This window comes from Brachionichthys hirsutus, chromosome 10 (assembly GCF_040956055.1).
Source record: "Brachionichthys hirsutus isolate HB-005 chromosome 10, CSIRO-AGI_Bhir_v1, whole genome shotgun sequence".
Lineage (NCBI taxonomy): Eukaryota > Metazoa > Chordata > Actinopteri > Lophiiformes > Brachionichthyidae > Brachionichthys > Brachionichthys hirsutus.
Genome location: NC_090906.1, coordinates 1,881,518 through 1,895,524, shown reverse-complemented (window position 1 = coordinate 1,895,524; position 14,007 = coordinate 1,881,518). Strand labels below are relative to the sequence as shown.

The following is a 14,007-nucleotide window of genomic DNA, read 5'->3' as shown; positions in this document are numbered from 1 at the left end:
GCGCCGGCGTGGAGACGTTAGCGTCTGAGCTGCTCTGTCTCTGCCCCCCCCCCCAGGCATGAAGGACTTCATGTGCGAGTTGTGTGGAAAGACCTTCAGCGAGAGGACGACGCTGGAGACGCACAAACTCATCCACACAGGTCTGGCGTCCGGGGTAGCGTCGTTAGCACCTTAGCTTCGCACAATGCACTGACCCCCCCCCCGCCGCCGCAGTGGGCAAGACGTGGACGTGCGCCACCTGCGATAAGAAGTACCTGACGGAGTACATGCTGCAGAAGCACGTCCACCTGACGCACGAGAAGGTCGAGGCCCAGTCGTGTCAGCTCTGCGGGACCAAGGTGTCCACCCGCGCCTCCATGCACCGGCACCTGCGCCGCAAGCACCCCGAGGTGAGTCTGGGGGGGGGGGGGGGGGACGCCAGGCTGGCGAGGCTGAGGCGCTCTCCTTTACGCCCCCAGGTGGTGTCGGTGAGGATAGACGAGTTCGAGGATCTTCAGGAAACGGCGGCGCTCAATAGTTCGTCCATTAGCATCGTGCAGGTTTGAACGCAGCCGCGGTTACCAATCGGCTGGGCTGTCTGAGCATTCACCTTTCCATATTGGCATTGCATTCTGGGTAACATCTCTTCTGATGATCTGCGTCGCTTTCCTCTCCAGCCGTCTCTGACTCTGGATAAAGACGGGGCGGCGCCGGAGCGGCCCGGCCGGCCCGGCCGCCACCCCAAGAAGAAGCAGCGGCTCCAGGCCGAGCCGGAACCGTCCGAGTCCGACGAGTACGCCGACTTCGCCGAGCCGAGGAGCCACGTGATGGAGGAATTCAGCGCCGTCATCGTCGGCGACGAGACGGAGACCAGCTCCGCCGTGCAGAGCATCCAGCAGGTAGCGAGGGAACGTTTCACCGGCGGTCCGGTTTCAGCGGCGTTCCGGTTTCACCGGCGTTCCGGTTTCACCGTCGCAACGGGACGCAGTCAAGTCAAGCAGCTTCCTCTGACATGCCCAGGTGGTGGTCCTCGCCGACGCCGGCGCCCCCTCCGCCTCCTCGCCCAACGGCTCGATGGGGCTGACCAACATCACCGTCACGCCCATCACCGGCCACGCCCCCACGCAGTTCACCAGCCTGCAGCCGGTCGCCGTGGGCCACCTGACCGCCGGCGACCGGCCCCTCACCTTAGACAACTCCATCCTCACCGTCACGTTCGACACCGTCAGCGGCGCCGCCATGCTTCACAACCGGGCGGCTGAACTCCTCCCCGAGACGGCGGGCCCCGGCGGCGGCGGCGGCGGCACGGCGCCCCAGTCCGTCGCCCACTTTATCAACGTCACCACGCTAGTGAACCCCATGGGCCACCAGATGGAGGCGCCGACTCTAGCCTGGAGGCCCGTCGCTGCCGCCGAGGGCGGCCCGGTGGCGGCGGCGGCTCAGGAGGCCCAGAACCAGGAGCCCACCCAGAACCAGCCCCCGACCCCCCAGCAGCAGGGCGGGTCCACGCAGCAGATGTTCAGCTACTAGAGGTGCTGGCCACCTCCCTCACAGACGTCGGTACGAACGTTTCCCTCGCCGGCCCCCGACGGAGCGGAAGAACGACTGATTTTATTTATCCAGACGGGGGGGAAAAGTGGCTGAATCGATATTTTAAAATGGAGAGAGAGAGAAGGTCCACCGAGTCCTGCTGGCTGTCCCTCCTCTGGAAGACGAACGTTTCAAACCAAAGCAACGTTACCAAGCTGAAGATGCCTTAAGAAATGGTTCAAGTTCAAACTGCTGCTGGGAAAATGGCGTTTGGACCCGGGGGGGGAGTCAGTAACCGGTGCAGAGGAGGGCGAACATCCATGTTTTAAATGTCATGAACTGTAATTGTCGGTGAGTTGTATTGGCCGGGGGGGGGGGGTCCTGGAAGAGTTTTTGTACTTTGTATTTTTAAAGAAAATCCTCATTTCAAGCGTTTGTGTCTGATTCTTAGTCAGCAGTGACGACGGCACAGAACGTCTGTCCTGCATCGAATCACATAACCAACCGGCGACGCCTTAGTTTAGTGGCAGGTGATCAGCGTGTGCAGCCGCCTTGTACTTAGTGAATATAAGTAGAAACTACTTCTTTGGGATCGTTCTCAATTTCGCACAGCAGCCTGACAATCTTTATGTGACAGAAAGCACCTGAATTGTGGTATTTTAACCTTTAAGTACTTTAGCAGCTTGACCTATGAAGTGCCAGGAAACATTTGGTTCTGCTCTGTGTGAATTATAATTGCTACATACATAGCTACAGATAATCTCAAAGTTACTGAGGCTGATTTTATTTCAAAGAAAAAAAACTATATATATGATAATTCTGATTTATATATATATATTTATATATAAATCAGAATTATCATATATATATTGTCAATCATCAGTGAAGCAGATGAAAAATAGATCATTTCATCCTCATCAGCCGGAGGTGTGATGCCCTCTGATGGCCGCCAGGGGGAGACTCCAACGGCTTGGTTGATTTCTTAATTCTGGGACATTTACCAACAACGGACCGGAAGACCTGCGACGGAGTGATGACGTACAGAGCAGGAATCGAACCCGCGGCGACAAAAACCACCCAGCCGTCTGTACCCCGGAGTTTTCTCGGTGTTTTTTCTCTTTTTCTTTTATTCATGGTCTCCTTCCATAACGCCTCCTGCAACAAATGTAATTATTTAATTTATTAAATGTGAAAATATTACACGGGGGGTACCCTATGGGGCGTGGCTACCTCGTGATTGACAGGCCTCTGTGTACTCAGTCACATCCAATCAGGATGGAGTTATGGTCATAAGGAACCGCCTCGCCCAAATATGGCCACGTCTCGTCTGACCGCAATAAAACAAAGATGCCGACGGGGAGGAAGTAATGATCCGCTTCCCTCTCTCCCTGATTGCGTTCGTTTCTTTCCGCTTTCGCGGCGCTTAACTCGTCGGGCCATGTTTCACAGACGTCCCGTCTTCTTGTTGCCGCCAGTGTGTTGTTAATGTAGGCCACGCCCCCAGAGGAAGTTGTGACGCTGAGAGATCTCGTGGCCTTTGAGTCAGCCTGGAGATGTCACAACTCTGACCTCGATCTATTTTTAAAAGAATGAGGCAACATCTTCCGAGAACCATTTTGGTTTATTTGTCGTCTGCCGCGCAAACAGAATAAATATTGGAGGCAGCTCGACCTCCATTCCACCGCACACAGCTTCGACTCATGGGAGAGGAGTTCATCTGATGGATGGAAATACCACAGAAATAAAAAATGGGGTTGATTTTCCTCAAAATGTGCTAATTAATATTATTAATAAACGTATTCATTTAGTTGAGTCAGAGAGGAAGAAACTCATTCCTGCAGGGACAGCAGGCTGAATATCCGGCCTTTGTCCTCCCTGTCTGCTCGTCATCGTCCCGCCTCGTCCTCCAGGTTCCTCAGGGAGTCTGGAGAACAGGGTGGAGAAGGGCGAGAATATCAGCCCGGGTTACGTTACGAGCCAGGAAATCAAACAACAGTTAAATAAGTGTTAGCTTCGCGTGTCGGCGTAATACAAATGATAAGAGGGTTAAATGTGTGCGTTGATACATTGAACATTATTTATTGTATTTAAGAATCAAGAATCAAGAATCAAGAATAAATGTATTCTCTTTTATTTAAAGAATGACGAGCGTTGTGGGGCTTTCAGGGAAGGGGTTTTTTTTTTGGGGGGGGGGGGGGGGGGGCAAGAGAGGCTTCCAGAAGACTGGAATACAACAGCTAAGGCGATCAGGGAGACAGGTAGGAGAGGATTGGGTGTGTCTTCTGGGAGGAAAGGAGATGAAGGAGACCTGGTGGTGGAACCAGGAAGTGCAGAAGTGTCTGCAGGGAAATAGGTTAGCGCAGAAGAAGTGGGACTTTGAGGGGACAGAAGAGAGTAAACAGGATTGAGGAAAATGAGAGGGAGGCATGGGGAAAGGAAGAACCCTTTAAATGGGATGAATAAGGAATCCTTCCACTCTTTTTTTTTTTTGCCAGGCAAAGGCTTTTTTTAAAAATGTTTATTGTGAAATACGCTGAAAACGAAATGATGGCTCGTATTCCAACTCAGATACAACTCTATCCTGATTGGTTGAGGTTCACGCACACACAGCGGCATCTGTGACTTATTTCATTTACATGAACATGGCGAGGAGCCGGAGGGCAGCTCTCACAGAGTTCTGAACAAATGTACGTGAAACGTTTATCTGGCGTCAGGGATGGAAGCAGGTGATGAAACGGCCTTCAGAAATCTTTGTCCAGTCCCCGAGGCGACGGTTTCTGGGGCGGTCCTCTTGGAACGATGCTGCATCCCCTTCCTCGCTTGCATTATTCCACGATTGGGATCTATTTGACGGTCAGGATGTCATTTTGCAATTTGAGTCGTTTACATTTCAGTCGGCCTGTGAGAAGCCTGCGATAGGCCGGCGTGCAGCTCTGGCGAGATAAGATAAGCTATAATCATTTACGGTCTGCCGCCGTGATGCGTTCAAGACACACGACGTCTTCATCAGCAAAAGGCCTTTTCCCCGTCAGCTCCATGGAAGCTTTTCTGTTGATAACCCTAATCGGGACTTGTGAATCCACACAATAATCCACCTATTGTTAACCCCCCCCACCCACCCCCCTCTTTTTAACCTCAGGTTCTTTATTTATATGATGTTCTACACTGGCACAAAGGTGTGTTTCTGAAATTCCCTCCTTTAAGACAGAAACCGGAGCAACAACAACCTGATTACCCCCTCCTATAGGACCAACATGGGTAAATCATGTTTTTATAATACTGCCCCCCAAGGGTGGAACGGTTTGACTCCCGCCCTCAAAACATGCACCTCTTTGGCCTCCTTCAAAACGGCCCTAAAAATACACCTTTTAGGGGGGCAGAAACGGAGATAGTCATCACGACTCTCTCTGGATCAAACCCCCCCTCCCTTTTTTGTCCACCTACGTTGCACATATTAAGTGTCTTTGTAATTTATTAATTTATTGTCATTCATTGTCATTTTGCATCAGTGGTGTAATTTATTTTAGATTAATTGTTAGTTTGCATCGGTGGTGTAAAATCATTTTATTTTTGTTTTTCTAATGTTACGTTGCATCAATTGAGTTATTGAATATTGGTTTTATTTTTATTTGTATTGTTAATTGTGGATGATTTATGTACGAAGGACTTTCAACGGAAACAAGACCGCAAGGGCTTTTTTGAAATGCTCCTCTTAGACAGGATGTTTGACTGTATTTGTACTGTAATACATGCTACTGTGTGACCGTACTTGTACTCTAATATTCTATCTAATAAATATATTCATCATCATCATCATCAGCACGCATGGGTATGCAGGGAAACAGCCGTCGACAGACACGCTGGCTGCATTGTGCCCTGTGACCCTGCGACCTGCCTTGTTTGCATAGCTGAGTTTCGAAACCAGGAAGTGATGTCAGAGCGGCAGGCCCAACCCCTTCTTTCACCTGAAGAGAGGGAGGGGCTTCACTGATCTTGACAAGGGGGAGGGAAAAAAAAAAACAAGGAAGAGCTCACACGCAGGCAGGTCGATGTGAGTGAGTGTGTGTGTGTGTGTGTGTGTTCACTCGTCCAGATTGTTCCTTGGAGCCGAATAGAGAAGCAGGTCTCCCAGCTGCTGGGACTCTCAACATGGATATGGACGTCCCAGATTCTCCTCATGGGAAGATGGGACTGCTCAGGACCTTTGATTGCTCTGAGTTTGGCAGCTGGGGAAACATCGGCGCAGGTGGATTTGGACAAGTGTACAAAGTCCGGCATGTACAGTGGAAAACATGGCTGGCTGTCAAGTGCCCACCCTGCCTTCACATGGATGAGAAGTAAGTTCCAGCCACGTGAGTCCTGTGAGTTAACTCTGCCCTGTGAGTCGACTCGAAGGAGCGTGAGAATGTCTGTCAGCCTGTGGAAGTCTGGCTCGTGTGCCAGAGCTACGGATCTATCTCTGGCTGCCGAGTCTGTTAGGTTTGTTATTTGTCTGCCTGTCTGTCTGCCTGCCTGCCTGACAAACAGGCAGACAGACACTCTGATCATGACTGTGCTTGTGAGACGTGACTTGCTGCTTCCCAGACCTTGAGAGGTGAACTCCGGGGTTTGTTTGTGACTCATTTGCTGCCAGACTTGGGGGGGAGAGAATTAAATGTTCCTGAGCAGCAAACAAGAGGCAGCGATGACTCTTTGACTCGTTGATTCGTCTCCAGAGGTCAAGGAAGCCCCCGCAGCCCAGGGTCAAGTCTGTTGACCTGCCTCCACCGGACCCCAAAATGAACCACTCACTGCTGCCTCCCCTCGTTTTCATGCGTCTGCCTCAGGGAAGGGCTGATCTCAATCTCAACACGTTTGCATTTCAATCCATAGCGAGGTGGTCTTTTCATCTGGCACGAGAGATTACGCAACACCCCCCCCCCCAACACACACCCACACCCCGCCCCGCCCCTTCACTTATTTGCATACCGGTGAATGATCATCAATCATAGCAGCATGGGGCTTGTAAACGACCGTGTGTGCGTGGGTGTCAGCTGTCACGCGTGTGCTCGCCGTCCCGACCCCTTCGGCAGCACAGTAACCTGCCGCTGAGTGGAAGTTTCCATTTGTCTGGGAACAAACGCACACATCCCGGGATCAGGGAATTCTGACACCGGAATGCCAATATGACCCCAAAAAAAGGGAAACTCCTTCTCATGTCCTGATCTTTAATTCATGAACAGTCGAGCCCCTTTTGTTGTTTAAAAAAAACAAAACAATCATGTGATTGACATCTTAAACCCATCACTTAATCAGATTACAATCTGCGGCCTCTAATCCGGTCACATCAACAACAAAACATGCCAAATAAACAGGAAGGGTGTCAGCCCTGACAAAGCAAAGAGTGCCGACGTCCTCCCAGAACTTGCCGTGCGACTCGGAGTATCTGCTGAGACGCTATCACCCCCAAACATCTGGCGAGTACGCATCCAGCGCTCGGGCTGACCCCCCCGTGACACGAAGCGGCAGCAGCGATCAAAGCCGCCTTTGTCTTGCCTGGGTTCGCAGGCTTGCCGCTGTGTGGCACTGACAATAAAAGGAGCCGTAGAACCGGTCCTGCCGGGGCCTCCGTGCAGAACGCAGGGACATTGTCTGGCTCTGAGGAGCAGCCGGAGAGTACTTTGGAGGAGGTGAAGGATCACCCCCCCCCCCCCTCCCCCCTTTCTCCCACATGGTGATTATTCCAGCCCATCAGGTCGGAAGGCTTGCGCCTCCTCCACTTGTGCTGACCATTACGAAGAATTAAAGACGAGCTCCCATTACTGTCTTAGTAACCCGATAGGTTCTGTTCATAATAGACTCTCCTCTGTGAACCTAATCTAATTTTATGAATGGGGGGGGGCAGAATTCCTAGTCCAGCTTGCCTGACTGTACCTTTTTATCTCTCTCAGCGGTCCTCATTTAGGCATGTTTTGTTTTTTTAAAGCAGCCTTTGCAGTCGATTGTTCCCTGAGGTCATGACTGACCTGCACAGAACTTTGTGTTTGAGGTATGTAGCAGGAGCAGCGGCCTGATAAAAGGCGCCGAGCAAAGGTTGAGCAACAAAGAACAGGAGCTCGGTGTGAATGCATTATGGGCTGAGCTGCAAGGCCCTAAACGCACCTCCGGACAGTTCGGATGGCGTTGGGGGGGAAGCAAAGCGTCGCTACGTCAGCATTAGCGATGCGTGTCTTTATGTTGGTTCTTAGCGTTATTTAGTGACAAAAGGTAACATATATTATATATATAATCTATATTTTAATCTTAGGGAGCGTTTAGAGCTGCTCGAGGAGGCCAAGAAGATGGAGGCGGCCAAGTTCCGCTACATCCTGCCCGTGTACGGGATCTGTGAGAACCCTCAGGGCCTCGTCATGGAGTACATGGAGACCGGCTCCCTGGAGACCCTGCTGGCCAACGAGCCCCTTCCCTGGGAGCTCCGCTTCCGCATCATCCACGAGGCCGCGGTGGGCATGAACTTCCTGCACTGTATGAGCCCGCCGCTGCTCCACCTGGACCTGAAGCCAGCCAACATCCTGCTGGACGCGCACTACCATGTCAAGGTAGGCAGTTCGTCGCATCATCCTTAATGACGCTTTGTTTTCTCATGGATATCTGCACACACAAATAAATTCTAGCCTGAGGATTTCATGTTTTCGTAGCAGTTTAGAGAAATAATTTGACCTGAAGAAAACCCTAAGATCTTTTGATTTGTACCCAACTGAGCGTCGCCGTTTTAGTCTCTTGGGAAGGTGGGCTGGTTCTGCCCCCTTTGACCCGTGTTAACGCTGACAGCCCTGCATTCACCCTGGGCAGACGCATGTCGCTCAGCCTCTGTCAAACCTCAAGGCACCTGTCCTGGGAGCGATGGGTGGGAACCTCTGACTTTAATGCCTGGACGTAAACACCTCACCCGGGCCTGTTCAGACAGGATTCATTCTCCTGTTGAATCTCCCACTGTGTGTGTGTGTGTGTGTGTGTGTGTGCGCGCTCCTCAATGCTCTCCTGCAGGCTGGGACATGGCTGCGATGCCCTCATCACGCCGCCATGTGCAAATAATAAGAGAATAGCAGCCTGTCACACTCGGCGGGCGAAGTTAGTCATCGGTGTCAGAGGTTTCTGAGAAATGCTGTAAGGTTTCCCCGCTCGGAGCTTTTATCTGATCTCTCCCCACCTCAGATATCTGATTTCGGCCTGGCCCGGTGGAACGGCCTGTCAAGGGGCGACGACATGAGCAGGGACGGCTTCTGCGGCACCATCGCCTACCTGCCGCCGGAATGCATCATTGAGAAGGACAGAGTGTCGGACACCAAGCATGACGTATACAGGTGGAGACTTCCTTTTGTCGCAGTTTGAATGTGTTGACAAAAAGTCAACAAAGTCAGTTTCATCTTGACAATGTCTTATTAATGTTGTTTGTGCCTCTAATCCAGTTTCTCCATCGTCATCTGGGGGGTTCTCACACAGAAGAAGCCCTACCAAGGTGAGCTTACAGCCGGCGTCTGGAACTAATCGATGGACTGATGGGGGGGAACCATTTCTTGCAAAAAATAAATGTTTTCGATGTGTCTTGTAGTCATGGCAGTCTGTCCATGAAGCCTGACTTTAAATACCAACATGCACACGTTAGCTACAGTGATGCTGCATTCATGGGACATCAGGAAATTTATAGATACGAACTCCAGCTCAGTAAAACGTGATTTAAACAAAATGTAATATTGTAAACTTTATTTATTGTTTTCAAACTGCTGCCATCCTGGCTTTTTGCATTGGGATCTGAAGCAACGCATGAAACCTCAATACCTCACTCCAGCTTTGCTGATATGAAGCTCGTTAGCTGTTGCTATGGTCACACGCACCAAAGGATCCAAAGATGCATATTTTCCAAAGGTCAGAAATTCCCAAATTGGGATCACATCGTGTACCGCTGTCTTGAACGCAACCTATTTTTATTGTAAACATGAAGTTGACTTTTGTCATGATGGTTTAGCATGTCGACATGCTAACATTTGCTAATTAGCACTAAACCAAAGTACAAGTGAGGTTGATTGGAATTTCATCTATTTTGCAGCTATTTGGTTTCCGGTATTGATCATCCTGAACCGCAATCCCCATTTTATACAAATGAGTTTTCCTCGTGCTTTTTACTTAGTAAACATTTACTTTATCTTATCTCAAATTTAGACTTCCCATAAATACCTATTTTTATCCCTCTGTACTCTAAATTAATTTAAATGGAAAGACTAGGGTTTTACAATCCCCAGGAAAGGCAGACGTGAACACAAATGTTGCACTACTCGTGTGTGTGTGTGTGTGTGTGTGTGTTTTCTGTGTTTACCCAGTGGATTCTAGCACAGGTGATTGAACGAGGCTAGGCTGGCGTATAGCGTGTCATTTTTTCCCAGGCGTATCAGGTGTCGCGTCACTGCCCAGCAGGAGGACCAGTGTTCGATAAGGGTCTCCAGCTTTGCACTGGCACCGCCCACGTTACCCCAGACAGAAGAAAAATGAAAGCCAGGAGTGGCCTCGTTGCCGTCTCTCTATCCTCTTCCGCTTGTAAAGGGTTATAAAGGCCGCAATAAGGAAGTAAAGGACCTGTGATTAAGTCCCCGAGCTGTTTGTCCTGAATAATCGGCGAGACCGATCCCATTTCCCGATGCCCTGGTGGAAATGGCCGCACACGCCTTATCTGAGTACACCAGAAGATTGTGATAAGGCATTTGTATACAGACACTGGCCTAAAAGCACCTTAAGTCATGCTGTCATGCTGCAGGACGTTCCGCACAGTGTTTGTGCGGAATCTAATTCATCCAGATCGAGGCAATCCTTGAAGGTTGAATCTGAGGTTAGAGGACGTTTGTTCATGCGAGACAAACATAAGTCTTTGCTTGCTTTACCTCCAGGAGACAACAGCATCCTTCAGATCATGGTGAAGGTGGTGAAGGGGGTACGTCCAGACCTGGGCGCTGTGCCACGCTATCGACCCGCAGCCTGTGCAGGATTCCTGGCCATCATGGTGCGCTGCTGGACCACGGACCCTGCGGCCAGACCCAGCTTCCAGGGTAAGATGGGCAAACGGTAGCCTCTTTCTCTCCTGTCAGCCCGTCAATCAATGTTGCTCACGCAGCTGACGCCTCTAATGGGCATTCAAAAAGACTTTGACCGTGTTGCCCTGGCTCGTGGGCTCAACCAACCGACGTAGCCTTTCATTGCTCGAGGTTCCTCTTGTGCGAGGAGAGCGCTTTCTCTGCAGTGGGATTTAAAAAGCTTCTGCGATGTGCAAGTCTTAGTTCCAGCAGTTTGGATACAGTGACTAGGGGTCTGGGTGGAGGGTCATCCGTAGGCGAAATCACCTGTACGCCTAAGGACAGTGACTTGCTGGTTCAAGGTCATTGTTGCGTTCTCTCCTTACTCCTTCATTGTAACCATCGTCTCATCCTGTCATTCCCACATCCTGACCTGGAACTTCTCATCCTTACAGAAATCACATCTGAAGTCGAGGAGCTGTGCTGTAAGCCTCAAGAAGAACCAAAGACGCCGACGTTATCGGCGTCGGAGCCGCTGCCCACCTCCCCGAAGCCGCTCACAAGCGACCAGGTATTGCATGGCAACACTAGATTGTCGTCTTTACGTACGCAAGAAAGCTCGCTGCCTCGCTGGTGTCACTTGTTTTGTGCGCTAAAAGATTCCTGAAGTCACGTGAACTTTCATTTCCCTCATATTTACTTTCTTTCCTCGGCTCCTCAAGTCCACACGTCTTTCATTAATGTGTAACTATCGTTCCAGGAAATGGAAAGGCTTATTTCTTCAGAAACAGCTTTGACTTTTAAAGTCATACATTGTTGCATCAGCGAACAGGAATGCCGACTGATGGGATTGTTCGACCGTCTTTGTCTTGTCCGTGATATTCACTGCGTCTGCATAGCTGAGTGTTTGTGTCATGGAATGTACAGTGTGATTAGATCAGCTCGTCCAAATGTGTTGATTGCAGGTTAAAGACGACAAACTGGTGCGTCCGAAGTCGGCTATGCTGCCGGAGAAAGATCACAGCTTGTCAGAGTTGTTGAGCCAGGTGGATTCTGGGATCTCGAGGAGCTTCGATCGGGTGAAGGAGGATAGCTGCCACAGCAAAGAAAACACTTGCAAGAGACTGTCTGGCATCTCCTCGGCGGATTCAGCCTTTTCCTCCCAAGACTCCATCACACTTTCTTTTGAGAAAGAGAACACATGTGGTAAGTGTTCCTGAAGCTACCTCTATATTGCTCATGGACTTTAGGTGGTTACTTGGCTCAAGCCCTTCCTTTTCTTCCACATGGCCCAGATTCCGCTGACGTCCAGAGACGGAAATTGTGCGAAGCCATCAGGACGAAAGACACTGCCAAGTTGATGAAGATCCTGCAACCTCAAGATGTAGATCTGCTCCTCGAAGGAGGAGACGGTTTGCTCCACCACGCCGTCGCCTTTGCTAACGACGAGGCCGTCAAGTTCTTGCTCCTGAACAATGCCAATCCCAACCTGGCAAATGCTCATGGCTCCACCCCCTTGCATCTGGCCACGGAGAAGCACCTGAAGCCCCTGGCGGAGCTTCTGCTTGGTCGACGCGGCACCAATGTCAATGCCAAGGATGAAGACCAGTACACGGCGTTGCACTGGGCGGCCCAGAATGGGGATGAGGCCATCACCCGCCTGCTGTTGGACCGGGGTGCAAGCATCAATGAGATAGATGGCCAAGGACGCACGCCAGCTCACGTTGCATGTCAGCACGGCCAGGAGAACGTCATCCGGGTTCTGCTGAGCCGCGGCGCCGACGTTCAAGTCAAGGGCAAGGAAGACTGGACGGCGCTCCATTTGGCCTCTTGGCAAGGGCACCTGGGCATCGTGAAGCTGCTCGTAAAACAAGCCGGCGCCAACGTGGACGGCCAGACGACAGATGGCCGAACGCCGCTGCATCTGGCCTCCCAGAGGGGGCAGTACAGAGTGGCCCGGATCTTGATTGAACTGGGAGCAGATATTCACGTCGTATCTTCCGGGTTACACACGCCTCTGCACGTGGCGGCGCAAACGGGACACACCAGCACCTCCCGCCTTTTGATCAAACACAAAGCGGACATCCACGCCCGGAACGCCCATGGGCTCACCCCTCTCCATCTTGCCTCCCAGCAAGGCCACCTGGCCACGGTCAAGATGCTGGTAGAAGAGGGGGCAGATCCCTATAGATGCAACGAGGCCCTGCACACCCCCTGCCACCTGGCAGCAGAGCATGGACACGGCGAGGTCCTCAAAGAGCTCCTCCTTCACTGCCCGGACGCCGCCGCCATGTCAGACGAGCAGGGCATGACCCCGCTGCACCTGGCGGTGCGGGGCGGGCACTCCAACGTCAGCACTTTGTTGCTGCTGCCGCAGAACTGCACGGACTTGGTTGATAACCGTTCAGCGCAACCAGTCGCCGAGCAGCTTGCGGCGCCGCCGCCGGAGAGGCGGCTCTCCAGGAGAGTCGTCATACTCAAACTGACGGAGCACAACAACCGAGACTTTTCGCAACCAGCCAGCTCGCATTGCGCCTCGGCGCCCTGCTAACGGCAGTAAGGATCTTAATGACTCTGTACAGAACTGCCTTTTTATGTCTTTGAGTTTTTTTTATACTCAACCGGTGCCTCAAAGGGAGGGGGGGGGGGGGGTCATTCCAGACCCGGGGCCGTTCGGACTCAAAGCCCTTTCGCCGCTGTAGGTATTTTCCTCACGGTCATATAAAGGTTTGATGTAAATATGTACACTATATGTATGTAGACAAAACTTGTAAACAGTTTTGTTCTTTTACTGAAGCACATTTATTTTTACTTAACAAGCACATGTTGTGTATTCCGATGAGGAAGCCTGTTATTACCTTTCACTCTACTGTACTGCAGCTGGTATGCCTGTCAGTGATATTTTATGGAGTACGCTCTTTGCTCACGAGCCTCGTCGGGTCAATTCTGTAGATCATCAGAGCCGTTGAATTAAAAAAAAACAAAAAAACAACAAATGTCAGTGTTCTGTACCTGTTACATATCAGTGCTGCATCATCCATTAAATCATTTTATTATGTTTCTATGGTTTCTTATTATTATTATCCAACCAAATTGTCAGAAAATATATTTCTTTGGGTATTTTAGGCTTTTAGGAGGAGCTGGAGAGGAGACATGAAATATGAGGCGTGCAATAAAAGACTGGGACTAGGGTCTTAAAATACAACACCATCTGAGCTGAATGCCCCCCCCATCAGAAATTAGATTTTAATTTACTGTGCTCTATGGCAAGACCAAATACTTTTTTCTTTTCTTATTCAAGATTCAAGATACTTTATTATCATTATGCAAACATAATAAAATCGTGAGAAGGCCCACGGCTTAAGGCACACATAACATAATCAAATCGAAAACTAAATTCTCTCTCTTAAAGGAACAATATATATGTACACAGAGAGTGGGAATCACAGGCAATAGT

General features: G+C 50.5%; 2 protein-coding genes across 2 annotated transcripts in view; both read left to right on the top strand.

Annotated features, from left to right (window-relative positions):
• Positions 1-1,857, top strand: part of LOC137900180 (PR domain zinc finger protein 15-like) — a 5,827-nt gene extending 3,970 nt beyond the window's left edge. The window contains 5 exon segments of the mRNA XM_068744242.1: positions 57-140; positions 214-389; positions 459-539; positions 657-878; positions 1,000-1,857. Coding sequence (XP_068600343.1) covers positions 57-140; positions 214-389; positions 459-539; positions 657-878; positions 1,000-1,509 — 1,073 coding nt within the window. The 3' untranslated portion in view covers positions 1,510-1,857.
• Positions 1,858-5,658: 3,801 nt separating this feature from the next.
• Positions 5,659-13,180, top strand: ripk4 (receptor-interacting serine-threonine kinase 4). Its single transcript, XM_068744592.1, has 8 exons — positions 5,659-5,846; positions 7,796-8,087; positions 8,704-8,852; positions 8,958-9,007; positions 10,428-10,586; positions 11,006-11,121; positions 11,516-11,756; positions 11,846-13,180. The coding sequence occupies exons 1-8, from the start codon at positions 5,659-5,661 to the stop codon at positions 13,099-13,101; spliced, it is 2,451 nt and encodes an 816-aa protein (XP_068600693.1). The 3' UTR covers positions 13,102-13,180.
• Positions 13,181-14,007: the final 827 nt, after the last annotated feature.

Excerpts from the sequence above, each read along its gene's own strand:
- ripk4 (XM_068744592.1), top strand. The coding sequence starts at position 5,659 with ATGGATATGGACGTCCCAGATTCTCCTCATGGGAAGATGGGACTGCTC. Across the intron at positions 8,088-8,703 it reads ACGCGCACTACCATGTCAAG|ATATCTGATTTCGGCCTGGC; the intron begins GTAGGCAGTTCG and ends TCCCCACCTCAG. Across the intron at positions 8,853-8,957 it reads ACCAAGCATGACGTATACAG|TTTCTCCATCGTCATCTGGG; the intron begins GTGGAGACTTCC and ends CCTCTAATCCAG.